At 52.4% G+C, this 12,036-nt stretch overlaps 6 protein-coding genes across 6 annotated transcripts; 4 read left to right on the top strand and 2 right to left on the bottom strand.

The window, feature by feature from the left end:
• Nucleotides 1-131: 131 nt before the first annotated feature.
• PG997_001247 (uncharacterized protein) lies at nt 132-1,502 on the top strand (the record flags this gene model as incomplete). Its single annotated transcript, XM_066805562.1, has 4 exons — nt 132-266; nt 315-407; nt 470-991; nt 1,044-1,502. The coding sequence occupies 4 exons, from the start codon at nt 132-134 to the stop codon at nt 1,500-1,502; spliced, it is 1,209 nt and encodes a 402-aa protein (XP_066675335.1).
• Nucleotides 1,503-2,030: 528 nt separating this feature from the next.
• On the bottom strand, nt 2,031-2,249 carry PG997_001246 (uncharacterized protein; the record flags this gene model as incomplete). Its single annotated transcript, XM_066805561.1, has 1 exon — nt 2,031-2,249. The coding sequence occupies one exon, from the start codon at nt 2,247-2,249 to the stop codon at nt 2,031-2,033; it is 219 nt and encodes a 72-aa protein (XP_066675334.1).
• A 1,038-nt stretch (nt 2,250-3,287) lies between these two features.
• PG997_001245 (mitochondrial 37S ribosomal protein uS5m) lies at nt 3,288-4,696 on the top strand (the record flags this gene model as incomplete). Its single annotated transcript, XM_066805560.1, has 3 exons — nt 3,288-3,668; nt 3,716-4,415; nt 4,476-4,696. The coding sequence occupies 3 exons, from the start codon at nt 3,288-3,290 to the stop codon at nt 4,694-4,696; spliced, it is 1,302 nt and encodes a 433-aa protein (XP_066675333.1).
• Nucleotides 4,697-5,098: 402 nt separating this feature from the next.
• On the bottom strand, nt 5,099-5,464 carry PG997_001244 (dash complex subunit dad3; the record flags this gene model as incomplete). The annotated part of the gene is made up of 2 exons (XM_066805559.1): nt 5,099-5,278; nt 5,360-5,464. The coding sequence occupies 2 exons, from the start codon at nt 5,462-5,464 to the stop codon at nt 5,099-5,101; spliced, it is 285 nt and encodes a 94-aa protein (XP_066675332.1).
• A 728-nt stretch (nt 5,465-6,192) lies between these two features.
• PG997_001243 (uncharacterized protein) lies at nt 6,193-7,645 on the top strand (the record flags this gene model as incomplete). The annotated part of the gene is made up of 3 exons (XM_066805558.1): nt 6,193-7,191; nt 7,260-7,487; nt 7,511-7,645. The coding sequence occupies 3 exons, from the start codon at nt 6,193-6,195 to the stop codon at nt 7,643-7,645; spliced, it is 1,362 nt and encodes a 453-aa protein (XP_066675331.1).
• A 2,609-nt stretch (nt 7,646-10,254) lies between these two features.
• On the top strand, nt 10,255-11,779 carry PG997_001242 (uncharacterized protein; the record flags this gene model as incomplete). Its single annotated transcript, XM_066805557.1, has 5 exons — nt 10,255-10,636; nt 10,857-11,064; nt 11,155-11,258; nt 11,322-11,527; nt 11,606-11,779. The coding sequence occupies 5 exons, from the start codon at nt 10,255-10,257 to the stop codon at nt 11,777-11,779; spliced, it is 1,074 nt and encodes a 357-aa protein (XP_066675330.1).
• Nucleotides 11,780-12,036: the final 257 nt, after the last annotated feature.

The following is a 12,036-nucleotide window of genomic DNA, read 5'->3' as shown; positions in this document are numbered from 1 at the left end:
ATTGACTTCCGAGACTCTGAAGCATGTCAAAAGTCATCCTACTGTTTGTCTCCTGGACTTGCAGAATATCGTCAACACCTAGGCGCCGGCGCCGACGCAGAAAAACTGCTAGTGCCTGACCCCTATCTGTCATGGCTGAGCCCCTGGATTTCGATGAATTCGTGCTGTCTGCTCCACCCGACGGATTGTCGCTGTCTGTGTCCTCTCACATCTTCCTTGCTGACCAATTCGATCCCCAACTCGACCTAACGGGCCTTTATGATAATGTAGAGTCAGGGCAGTTACGGATTCTTCCTTCTACGGTACACTTACAGATGGGCATTCGTGTGGATGGTGCAGTACTGGTCGCGTCTGATGCAAGCGATGGGTTCCTCGAGTTTCTTATCGAGTCAATATGCCAATCCCCTGTTAGCTGATCCCAGCGTCCCTCTTTGTTTCTGTGCGGTCCCTTTTCACTGACCAAATGCAGTTGTGGCCGTCTCTTGGGCTGTCGGTAGTGTGTACAGAGATCACCTATGAGACCAACGACGGCGATGAACCAAACATTTGTCTTGAAGTGGACCATCCTGACAAGGCGGCCTCGCTGATTTCACCCCCTGAAGCAGTTACCACTTCCATTGAGGGGCTTTTCTGCCGATTTGACTACCGTACCATCGTTCGTGGGCGTCGGCATCATCAACCCCATATACAATCTCAGCAGAGTCCGGAAAGGGTTGGGGAAAACAGAGCTGTCGGCCTACCACAGTCCATGTCTGATCAGTCAAACGATTCTGACGACGACAGAATGCAAACCGATGACATGCTTGACACTCGGGATGAAATCGATGAAACATGCTGCCGCCGCCGTACATGTACTGCCCAGTTGACGGTTGCAGCACTGTACAGAATGATAGGGATCAAACCCAGATTCTCGGGCATACAAGGAATTACCCCAATACCGCCAACTCTCCTCGATATAGCCCCAGCAATGTGGAACGCACATTATATGGAGGTCAGTCAACTGCTGTCAATATCAGGCAATTACATACTCACCTGTGATATAGTTGACCCGGCATCATGCCCGGCAATTGCCTCTGATTGCCAATATCATTGAAAACGCCGGCACTTGGCGGCGAACCCTACAAGACAAGATTTCAAACCTTCTCAACGAGCATGATGGAGAGCCTCCTATCGCCGATTATGAGCAAGATCCAAACCGACAACATAACCCGTTGCACCAACACCTCTGGACACTGTTAAGATCGAACCTGATGAACAAGATCAATATCCAATCGGCTGCGAAAAAGGCCCACGGCATCCTAGGAGCTACTTCAGACGATGCAGAAACCCGGCACTTTTCAAGTGATGCGTTTCCCATGTCGCCAGGGGACGAAGGGGGTGAACTGTTCGGTTATGAATATGATGATTGGGAGCAAGACGAAAGCCAGCTACCCGCGTACTGTGCTATGCAACATGAAGACGACATGAGCGATTACGAAATCACGGATCAAAAGAACACATGAATGCGAATTTACCCAAGAGGACGACATTGTTCATGCGGTGGAAAATGAAGCCATGTTTCCAGTTTCACATGGTCCCCGCGACGATTGGGCCTACGATGGTATCAATCCGGAGCACACCTCTGCAAGGAAAAGTTCTACACTTAAGACCTTTTCAACTGAGGCCAGGAAGTATATAAGTAGGGTTATACTGGTTCATATTGAGAATCTCATATATACGAGAATTTTTGTGACGTATTATAAGTACCAGAAGCGGCCCGCCAGCAAAGCCACTTCGAAACGGCCAGGAAACCCGTTTGACAAGCCAAATCTCCAACTTCCGCGGCTCAGACAATGAGCCTCGTCATCCACCACATCGGCCAAATATAGTGAAAAGCCCAACTGTCTGAAATGCGTTGGCCATGGCGTGTAATTGAGAGGCATCCCCCGGAGGAATGCTCGAACGGCTCGCTGGGTTGAGAGAAGTCCAAATCGCACCGCGCTACGATCCCGTCTAGCGCTGAGAGAAGCAAAACCAAAGTTGAGAAGCTTCTATTTCTTGGCCGGGGCCTTCTTTTTGTCGGTCTTCTTCTTCAACTGTTCTGGCTTCAGTGTCGCATGGTGAATGTACCAGAGGAGAGTGCATTCGAGAATGATGGCAACGAGCGCGACCAACAGGATGGTGAACAGGATGGGTTGATCGTTTAAGACAGCAACGGCTTCTGGCGTGGCGCCGATCTTGAGGAACCAGTCGAATTGTCCGGGAGCCATGGTTGGTGATGGTATATTAGGTGCGGGTGCGGATGGGTGCGACGTTCCTGACGTTTGCCTAGCGAGTGGAAAGAAATGGGTATCAAGGCGACGAAGGCTCGAACAGGTTGAAGAGAAAGGATGGTAACTCGAGAATGAACGAATATAGTGCACCAGTCACAAGCGGAAAGAAGATAAGTAGGTTTACGGGCGAAGAAACAATATGAGAGGGAGGAAGGCGGGAAAAAGTATGGCACTTGCAGGCCCTTGAATACCTCGAAAGCCAGCGGGAACATCAGACTTGAGGCTCCCGCATCAGAAACGGCAAGCCAGGGAACAACTAAGCCTGGTTCGGTATCAGGGCGACAAATCGTGGGCCACGATCCCGGCGGAACTCCTGTTTCAAGACTGCAGCAGAGTTGAGTGCAACTGCGCAGTGCTGCTGATTGGCTGGGCCTGTCCAAGCCATGGTTCGACGAACCGGCGCATAGTGGGCTCGCACACAGACACAGACAGACAGACAAGATGAGCCGCCAGCCATCCCGGGTGGAGGCAACGCCATGGATGACGCCTCAGAAGATTGCAGATGATTGCAATGGACGAATTGATGTCTGTTAGATAGGATGCGAAGGTCCAACTGCCCAATTGGCGCATTGGTCTCCGTACCTACTGACATGCACTCCAAATGCTTAAAGTGAAGGTCGGTCGGGGATGGATGGATGGCCCTTGTCGAAGAACCTCTGTTCAATTGAGTTAGGCTTTTAGCGGCATCAACTGATTGCCCAGCCAATACGGTAACAGCAGCTATCCTAGAACGGCCCAAGCCCAAAAAGAGAGGCCGTTAGTGATTAGGTACCTCCTCGATCCTGGCCGTCTCAATTGAAGACACCTTTTTCGGCGGAACAGTATATCCGCTAGCTACTGTTACTCCAAAAAATTGTCGAGGCCCGTTTAATGGAGCTGCCATCACCCACGCGAGCGACGCACGCTGCCACACCCCTCCGATAAGCTATTGAAACGCATCCGGGGCGTCTTGTATTGCTTCACACAGACGATGCGATGAGTGTGGCACGCCCAGCAAGATGTCTGCTTTCGAAGCGCTTTGCCGCTGCGCTCAAGCCGGCAACCCCCACATGCAATGCCGCTTTCCACAGCTCGGCGCATTTAGAGGCCCGGAAAAAGCAGAGGTTCAAGAGCATACGAGCTGGAGAGATGGGCTTGACGTCGCCCGAGAAGGTCCAAAAATACACCGAGGAAAACTTCCAGCCGTACACCCCCGAGGAGATCGAGGTCCTGAAGAAGCACTACTCTTCCGAGCAGATGGAAGCGCTCCAGGCCGGTGAGGCTGCCATTGATCCCAAGGATCTGACGATACAAGGCCGTCTCCGAAGAGACCCCTACCAAATACCCTACCTCGACGATTTCAGCCGCTTGGCCCCCGTAGTCGACAAGCGCCCCAAAAGCACAGCCCGCCAGATTTCTCCAAGATACGGTGGCTGACCGAGGATGAGTTTGTGAACGACATCGCCAAGTTCGCCAAGGAAGTCGATGCCCCTCAGGCGAAGATTTGGATGGAACAAAAGCTGAACGACCCGACTCTCAGCGAAGAACAGAAGGACTGGGTCAAGGGTCAGTTGGCTAAAGTGACGGCTCAGGCTGATAGGGCGAAGAGCCTTGATGGGAAAGGTGGTGACGCCGAAGGCCTCGACTTGATGTTCGAGCGCTCCATGCTGAACGACGACAATGCGCCTTCGGACACCTCCGTCGCGCCCAGCTTGGGCAAGGACATTCCCGGCATATCGGGCATCTACCAGAACCCCATTGATCCCGAGGACCAGGGTCTTGACGATGAGGGTATCTATCAGGATCTGAAGAGGCGAACTGGTCTATCAGTCAGGGAGATGATGGATCTTACTGTCAAGATCCTGGTAGTACGTCTGGTTCACAACCAGACCCGTTTGGGAAAGATCCGAAGCGTTTGGGTCCTGGCCATTGCCGGTAACGGAAACGGACGTCTGGGTATTGGTGAAGCCAAGTCGGTAGAGAACGGCGCTGCGGTGCAGAAGGCGAAACTGCTCGCCATCCGGAACATGAAGCCGGTCCCCAGGTACGAGGAACGTACGATATATGGTTCCGTATCGGCCAAGTTCGGAGGCACCATCGTCAAGCTGGATGCCCGTCCTCCTGGTAAGACTCAGCACCTCACTTTATCTTTATCCATGTGTGCCTACTGACATTTCTTGCAAGGATTCGGTCTTCGCGCCTCCGCTCGATTCTTCGAGATGTTCCGCGCCTGCGGCATTCATGATATCGCCGCCAAGATGCCCCGGTCGAGAAGGCCGATGAACGCGGTCAAGGCTTGCTTCGAGGCTCTGACAAACCAAAAAGACCCCAACGAGATTGCCATTGGACGTGGCAAGAAGCTGGTCGATGTACGCAAAGTGTACTTTGGTGGCAATGTGTTATAAGCAATCTAGACATAGTCGGTGTCGAGATGTACAATTGTATCAATACTGTAGACAAAGACCACACATACACAACCTGCCCCACAGCCTCAAGATGCCTGGGCGGGCTAAATTTGTTAACACCATCATTGCCGGGCATAGCCCTGGCTATACGTGCTCTCCTTCCATGACTGACATGCTTTTGTATTTTTTATAAGAGCATCATCCTATGGGGTATCTTACGCCATCCAGGCGCATTTCATTGTATTCATGATCTCGTGCCCATTCCATCGTGATTTCTACCTGTATAGGTTTCGTACATCTATCGAACGCGGATAGAGTGCTCGAGAGTCCCCCTCGTACCTGACAGCAGGCGAGAATAAATCTTGTTGGCCTTGCGTGTTGAGTATAGTAGTAGTGTTGACATCAGTGCTGGCCGGCGTTGCCCTGCTGCTGGTCCCAGCCGATCTCCTGCTGCAGTACGATGCTGTAGACGCTGGCCTTGAGCAGGGTGAACACCAGACTGGTCTTGCGCTCGAGCTCGCGGAGCCCGTCGAGGATCTCGGTCGTAGGCTGCGAGGCCATGGTGTCAAGAACGGTCGCGAGCTGGTTGCGGGTGTGGAGTTAGCTATTTGCAGAAATAAAATGGTTGCCGGCAGGTTGCAGGGTAGGTAGGTGGTAACACACGTTCTTCATGTTCTCGGCCAGGCGCTCGTACTCCTCCAGCACCTCCTGCTCGAGGGGCGAGAGCTCCGGCGGCGCAAGGAGCGGGTTCGTGGTCGACGCGTCCATTCTTTTCGGGGTTTAGGACCGGCTCGCTGATGGCATGGGGTTGGATAGCAAGCAGTCGTCAATTTGCTGAAATTCGCGATCTGCCGGTACTGGCTGGTAGTGGGGGACGCGCATCAGAGGTGCAGGTTAATGGCTGATTTAACCTTGGGAGGTGGCATCCCGCATCCCCACTTTGGCGACAGGTACTGAGGTACATCCAATGTATAAGTGATGGACACTGCCTGTTTGCGGTGAACATATCTTTATGATATTCGTTTGTTATTATCAAATTGAACTGGATTAAATGGACTTTGTACGTCCAAGTGCTCGAGGATCAGCAGAATTCATAATAATGTGCAAATTCTTAAAGCAATAGGCAGGTTTGGAAGCGGGCGTCCCACCACCTCCTTGACAGCCACCATCCAATGTTTGCTCACAACTCCTACCAATGAAGCTCACACGAAGCTTCCCTACACCAGGCAAAGCTTGATAGGGTTTCCTTTCCCTCATTATTTTTTATTTCCATAAAACAAAACTCAATCTACTTTCTCAACTGGGGTGCAGTTACCTGGGTGTCAAGGCGCATTCGGAATCTTGACCAACCCAGGTACGCCAGTCCAAGACCAGACCGCTGTTTGAGTCGCTCGGTCTTGGTGTACACTTTGCCCTCATACATCTTGTTTTCTGCATTCACTTCTACCGTAACTAATCACGTGTAGTTAGTTACTACGCACAACCTCAACACCATCATGGCCTCGGCAGCCCCCGTGTCGAGAGATGGCTTCGCCTTCGCCAACGGCGACCTGTACGCTGAGGCATCGGGCCACAACCGCCACCGCCGCGCCACCGTGACCGAGCTGAAAACTCACTTCAAGTCGGGCAGCGAGAAGGACCACCCGGCGCACTGGTTCGAGGCCCAGCTCCTCCACTACGGCCTGCCGCCCTCCAAGATCAAGGCCGTGGCCCGCATGCGGCTGTTTGACGCCGTCAACGGCGGCGGCATGAGAGTGCCGGCTCACGTGTCCAAGCTGGAGGGTGAGCTCAAGAAGGAATGGACCAAGCTCGACCGCGAGGCTAAGAAGACGCTCACCAAGGGCAGTGGTGCTACTGCTACCGCCACTTCTGGCAACACAACCGGAAAGAAGACGGGGACGAAGAGGAAGGCGGAGGAGAACGTGGATGTTACGGTCAATGTCGCCGGTATCAACATCACCGTCTCCAAGGGTACTACTACGACCTCGACAACTGCTCAGAATGCAGCCAAGAAGGCCAAGACCACCGCTACCGCTCCAAAGTCTGTTACCCCCTCAAAGCCTGCCAAGGGGAAGGCATCATCATCCAAACCCAAGACTGCCGCGCCAAAGCCGAAGCCGGCTCCGAAGCCCAGATCTACTCAGGCGCCCAAGCAAGACCCAGCACCTACGGGCCGTACGAAGCAGACTGCCCGCAAGGTTGCTTATCATCCTGTCAGCGCATTGATTGGTGGTGTGAGCAATAACCATCGCAACGAACCTGTGCGTCGTAGACAGACTGCTACCAAAAGAGCTTATCAGCCTGTCAGCGCTCTGGGTCACGACTACCACAACGGCCATGCGGGTGGATATGATGAGCCGCCTCCGCCTTACTCAGAGTATGCCGGCCCCGATTATTCGAGCCCTCGAAACAATAGATCTGGATACTCCAGCTCTGATCAATCCAGTTCTCGATACCGCAGCCCTGAGCGCTCAAGCGCCGACAGCAGCAGTCCAGTACGCCTGGAGTCTCTAGGTTTACTCAATGGCCGCTATGACATCTCTTCCCCTATGTCTCCGGAGAGTGGCCGTTCCATGGTGAAGAGTTCGATCTCGTGCTCACCCTTGCTGGCAGCAACCTCTGGGGCCACTTCGACCTTGGCGTTGTCGAGGGTGTGTTCTTCCTCGACCAACGCCCCTGGCAGTCTTCGCATGATGAGTTGTCATTCATTTGGCGCGGCCGGGAGCATGAGGGCCCCATCATCTATGGGAACTCGAATCGTGGCTGGATCAAGTTCTTGGGTGGTGGCCGTGTCGAGGATACCTCGACTGGCAGGGTATCGAGTTCTACGGCGACCGCCTACCGGGCCAGTCGACCACGAGCGAGATCAGCCCTCGAGAGATGGAGCGCGAGTTTGAGGGCTACAGTGAAGCCGAGTACGATAGGGAGAACCGGGCTCGATGGCACTAATGTGTATTTGGTTTGCCTGTTGTCCAACGAGGCACTATTGGCTTGCACAGAGGAGAGTTGGTATGAATTGGGCCATCTCCTTGCAGATGCGTTGAGGATAACAACACACACTGATATGAGGGAGATTTGGCTTGTACACTGAAGACCACATGAATGACCCTCGTGGAATGTATTGAGATATGGTTTTTATACACGTAGATACCTAGTTAAGTATGTGGTTGTATTCTAGCAATGAGCATGGAAGCCTAGGGCTTTGCCTCCCCTTTTGGGGGCCATAGAACCTACCTTTCTCTATTATGCCAACAACAGGTGACCCAGCATATTGCAGTAGACGCTGAGCATAACCTGGAACGTTTTCTCTCATGAACTGAGCTGTGATGTTCAAGTCCCGTTCTACTGGGGACTGATACTTGGGGGTGTTATGTGCGTTTTCATGGCGGCAATGACAAGCTATATAGGAACCTAAGCTGGCTTACATGCATGTTCTATTCCTTTCATTATGCTTTATAGTTCCGAGCTGGTTAGAAGTATTCAACTAAGTCGTGTTCGGGGTGTTCGGGGCGTTCAGGGCGTTCGGGGCGTTCGGGGTGGTTACGGAGGCTGTGCTGGACTTCCGGGAGCGGCGCGGCGGCCCCGTAAAGGGCCTGGATCAAGATGGATTTCGTTCTCGTTTCGTTTCTCTGTGAGTCCCGGATTTCAATATCATTCTCGCCCCGTTCTCGTCTTATTCTCGTCTCGTTCCCGTCCCGTTCTCTATCCCTCTTTGTATTCAGTAACGGCAAGGTAATGCTTCTTAGGCGAGACACCCGGGGGTTGGGAATGTGACATGCTAACTTTTGCTTTCAAAGCTAGAATATTCGTCCACGCTGGCTCGCTGTTACAACAATGAGGCCTTCCTGATATCTTAGTATCTATTCCGTCCTTAGGCTGCCAGCGAATAAATTGCAATATCCGCTGCCTACAGGCATGCTCGCTGTCGGACGAGAGGATATTGCCCCAAAATGTGAATGCAGTGCTGTATCATGCCCGGCTGCCCTGGCCTCCTTTGCTCTTTCGTCCCTTTAATATAATGAAGAATAATTTTCTAGCCTAGAGATTGTGAATAAAGGCCAAGTGATAAGGATGTATCGTCCAATAAAATTTGTGCGGCCAGGTTCAGGTTATATTCACTGCAAGGACGTCCGTCGACGACATCAGGCACCGTCAAATCCGTGACTGGGTGACTTACAAGTAGGGCATTGCCTATCACTTCTCAGGGGAACAATCGGCGCCTGCCTCAGGCATATCAAAATATTTTCCTTATACGCCGGTCCTGCCTTTTTGGTTATTACCCAAGCTACGGCTCGGCGACAGAAGAAAAAAGGCGCGCCTGACCGACCGCTCACCATCGGCGAGTTCACATTCAAGTGCATTGCCAAACTTGGTGGCCATAACTTGGAACCTCTTCGCCTTGGACTCTGCTTTCGCCCTTCTATTCAGTTTTTGTCATTGAGCCATATACGACATTACTACACATTCAACGGACGGCAAACGGTAACATTTGCCTACTGTTCCCCGTCGCGCGCGCAAACACAGGCTTGCTGCCGACTCGAACCAAGCCCGATCTTCCTCACCTCTTCTCCCCTTCCTCATTCCAGAAAATTTTCTCGTGTCCTGCACAAACTTCATAAGGATTTCTACAGTCTGGAAGAACATCAAGCATCCCAATCGCGCACTTCGAGGCATCAGAACCGTGCAGTACACAGGATTTGTTGGCAACCACGGTCGCGCTTGCCTTCCCCATTCGCGACTTCCTCTTTCTGTCAACTCGTTATCGCCACGTAGAAGAGGAATTGCTTCACTGCTCTCTTGACGCACTATCTCTTCTATTGGTAACCTCAGCCCTCCTCGTCGACGTCTGCCACTTTGCAACGTCGTCGCCAACTCTGCATCGCCCGGATCCGTGTGACACCCCTCCCTTAGCGACCCGTACCTAATCGTCGCTTTGGCGACCCCTTACAGCACTTGATCTTTCGCGACAGTCAATTCGACCCAAAGGTCCAGCTCAGTGCGACAATTCCTTCTTGGAAGAAACAGCCCCGCTCGCTTGTCGCGGTATACTCCGTCGCAACACCAGCAACATATCTCCAGCACTCCGCGACACCGACTCTTCTTGGCTCTTTGGCGTCGATATACGTCGATAACACTTATACCGAGATAGCACTCGGCTAGAGCCAAGTTTCCACGTCCTCTGTGCGGTCGGATTTGCGTTGTTGAAGTCGGTTCGATACAGGCCGGCAATAGAAACCCTTGGGCTAGCTTTTGGCAACATTATACGCATACCAACGCTGAGAGCATTTACTCGTCCGTGGCTACCAGCGCTATACGACGTCTCTACCTTTGCCGAATCAGCACTCCACTGACGTTGGTTTTGGCTGTCTACTGTGGTACCTGACATCTAACTCCTGAAATCGTCGACTCCTACCTTCTGAAATCGCCGACATCTGACTCCTGAAATCGTCGACGGCTACAAGATTCTTGACATTGACGACAACCCTAACCCTTGAGATCGCCGACGCCTATAATTCTTGAAATCGACAACCCTAACCCTTGTGTCAACCTTCTCCACAATGGCTGTCATTGACGGGGTTCCGGGCATTGAGGTCACGATCTGGATCGGCGGTAGACCTGCTTTCGAGTATGGCGATCCTGATCACAGCCATAAGCCTGATGACGCTGGCGCCAAGGTTTCCAGCAAATACATTGAGAGTCGCAGAGGCGAAGGTTTCTCCATCCATGTCCGAGTCAACCCGACTTATCACCATCAGCAGCCCTCTCCACACACATTGAACCTCGCCGCATACATCGATGGACAATGGGTCCGTGGTGAGCTGTGCCGGGAGAACAGTCTCAGCAATGGCCCGTTCGTGGCCATCATTAAGGAGAGGTTGACCAAATCCCGCAACGGCACTACCGTCAAGCAACCTTTCAAGTTTGCTGGACTTGCAACCGGTAAGTTTTGATCTTTAACAAGTTGAAATACTTCACTTCCGATACTGTTCTATTTTGCTCGTTCCTCCCTTTCACCCCTACGCACATGATTCTACACTCCTATTGCATCTTTACAGACCGATGTCACATGAAGGACTACAACCCTTGATCCCTTTCTGTCGATAGGTTTTCATACCGCCACTGTGAAAATTTTTACATGAAGTTTCTAACAAATACCCAGTTGATGACACCAGCAGCTGGCGCGTGGAGAATGAGCGAGAGCAGGTCCGTGAATTGGGTACCATTGAGCTTCGAGTGATTCGGGTTCAGGAGCTAGGAGGCAGCACCTTCAATCCCAGCACCAAGACCTCAGGACTTGTTGAGGTTGCCGAGAAGTCACTGAAAGGTCGAGCCATTTCACATGGAACTCAATTCGGTGATGATGCGCAGTAAGTCCCATTGCCGATTCCTTCACCAAAATTTTCACATGCAAAATATCATGGGAACTTCCAAGTCCCAACATACTGACAATCTAGAAGGTCGTCTGCTGAGGCCAACATCTTGCCCTCTTACCGCGACGTCAGGCGCCTGGCCGGTGACACCGACGCCCTGGCCATCTACCGGTTCACATACCGTTCGAGAGGTCCGTACAGTACTTCCTTAGACAGATATCCTGTGTGCAATTTGCTGACATTTTACCTACCAGAGGGCCTGTGCCAGGAGGCCATCATCACAAGAGAGCAAAATGAGGCTCTCAGCCAAGCCGAGCCCCCTCACCGGGGCGAGGCCCCCAACCAGGCGCCTCCCGCTGCCGCTGCCGCTGCCGCTGCCGCTCGCAGCCGATCTGAGAGGCTTCAGGAGGAAATGCGGCGGCAGGCTGTTCAACGCCTGAGAAGTCTCGGGGTCGAGGCCGTAAGTAGAACTGTACACTTGCAAGTCTCTAGGCACATAACTAACTTAATATAGGATAGATTCAGAGGCCATCGGGAGCGTGCCCGCACCCGGGCCAACCACGGCCATCACGGCCAAGGTGGCCAGGGGCAGCAACGTCGCCCCAAGGAGGAGCCCATCAAGAAGGAGCCTCCTAAGAAGGAGGAGGGCTCGCCCATCTCGGGTGAGTCCAAGAAGCGCAAGGTCGAAGAGGTCGATTTGACCTCTGACTAAGGTTTTTACAGTTCTTTTTCGAATAATTAAAAGAAGAATTGCAACCGATTTGGTCCCTGGGGGAGGGGCGGGGGCTTGGTACCAGCCTCTAGATCGACGATGGATTGTTAATGAAAAATCATGAGATAAACTCGGTCGTGCTTTACTTATTATTATCAATGTGCTATCGCCAATCAAATGCCAATTTACCAAAACGGAACTTGAGCTTTACTAGAGGCTTCCGTGGCATCATCAAGAATTATACTATGCTATAAGCC

This window comes from Apiospora hydei (assembly GCF_038363865.1).
Source record: "Apiospora hydei strain CBS 114990 chromosome Unknown utg000002l_segment0_segment0, whole genome shotgun sequence".
In the NCBI taxonomy this organism is placed as follows: Eukaryota; Fungi; Ascomycota; class Sordariomycetes; order Amphisphaeriales; family Apiosporaceae; genus Apiospora; species Apiospora hydei.
This window is presented reverse-complemented; position numbering and strand designations above follow the sequence as displayed.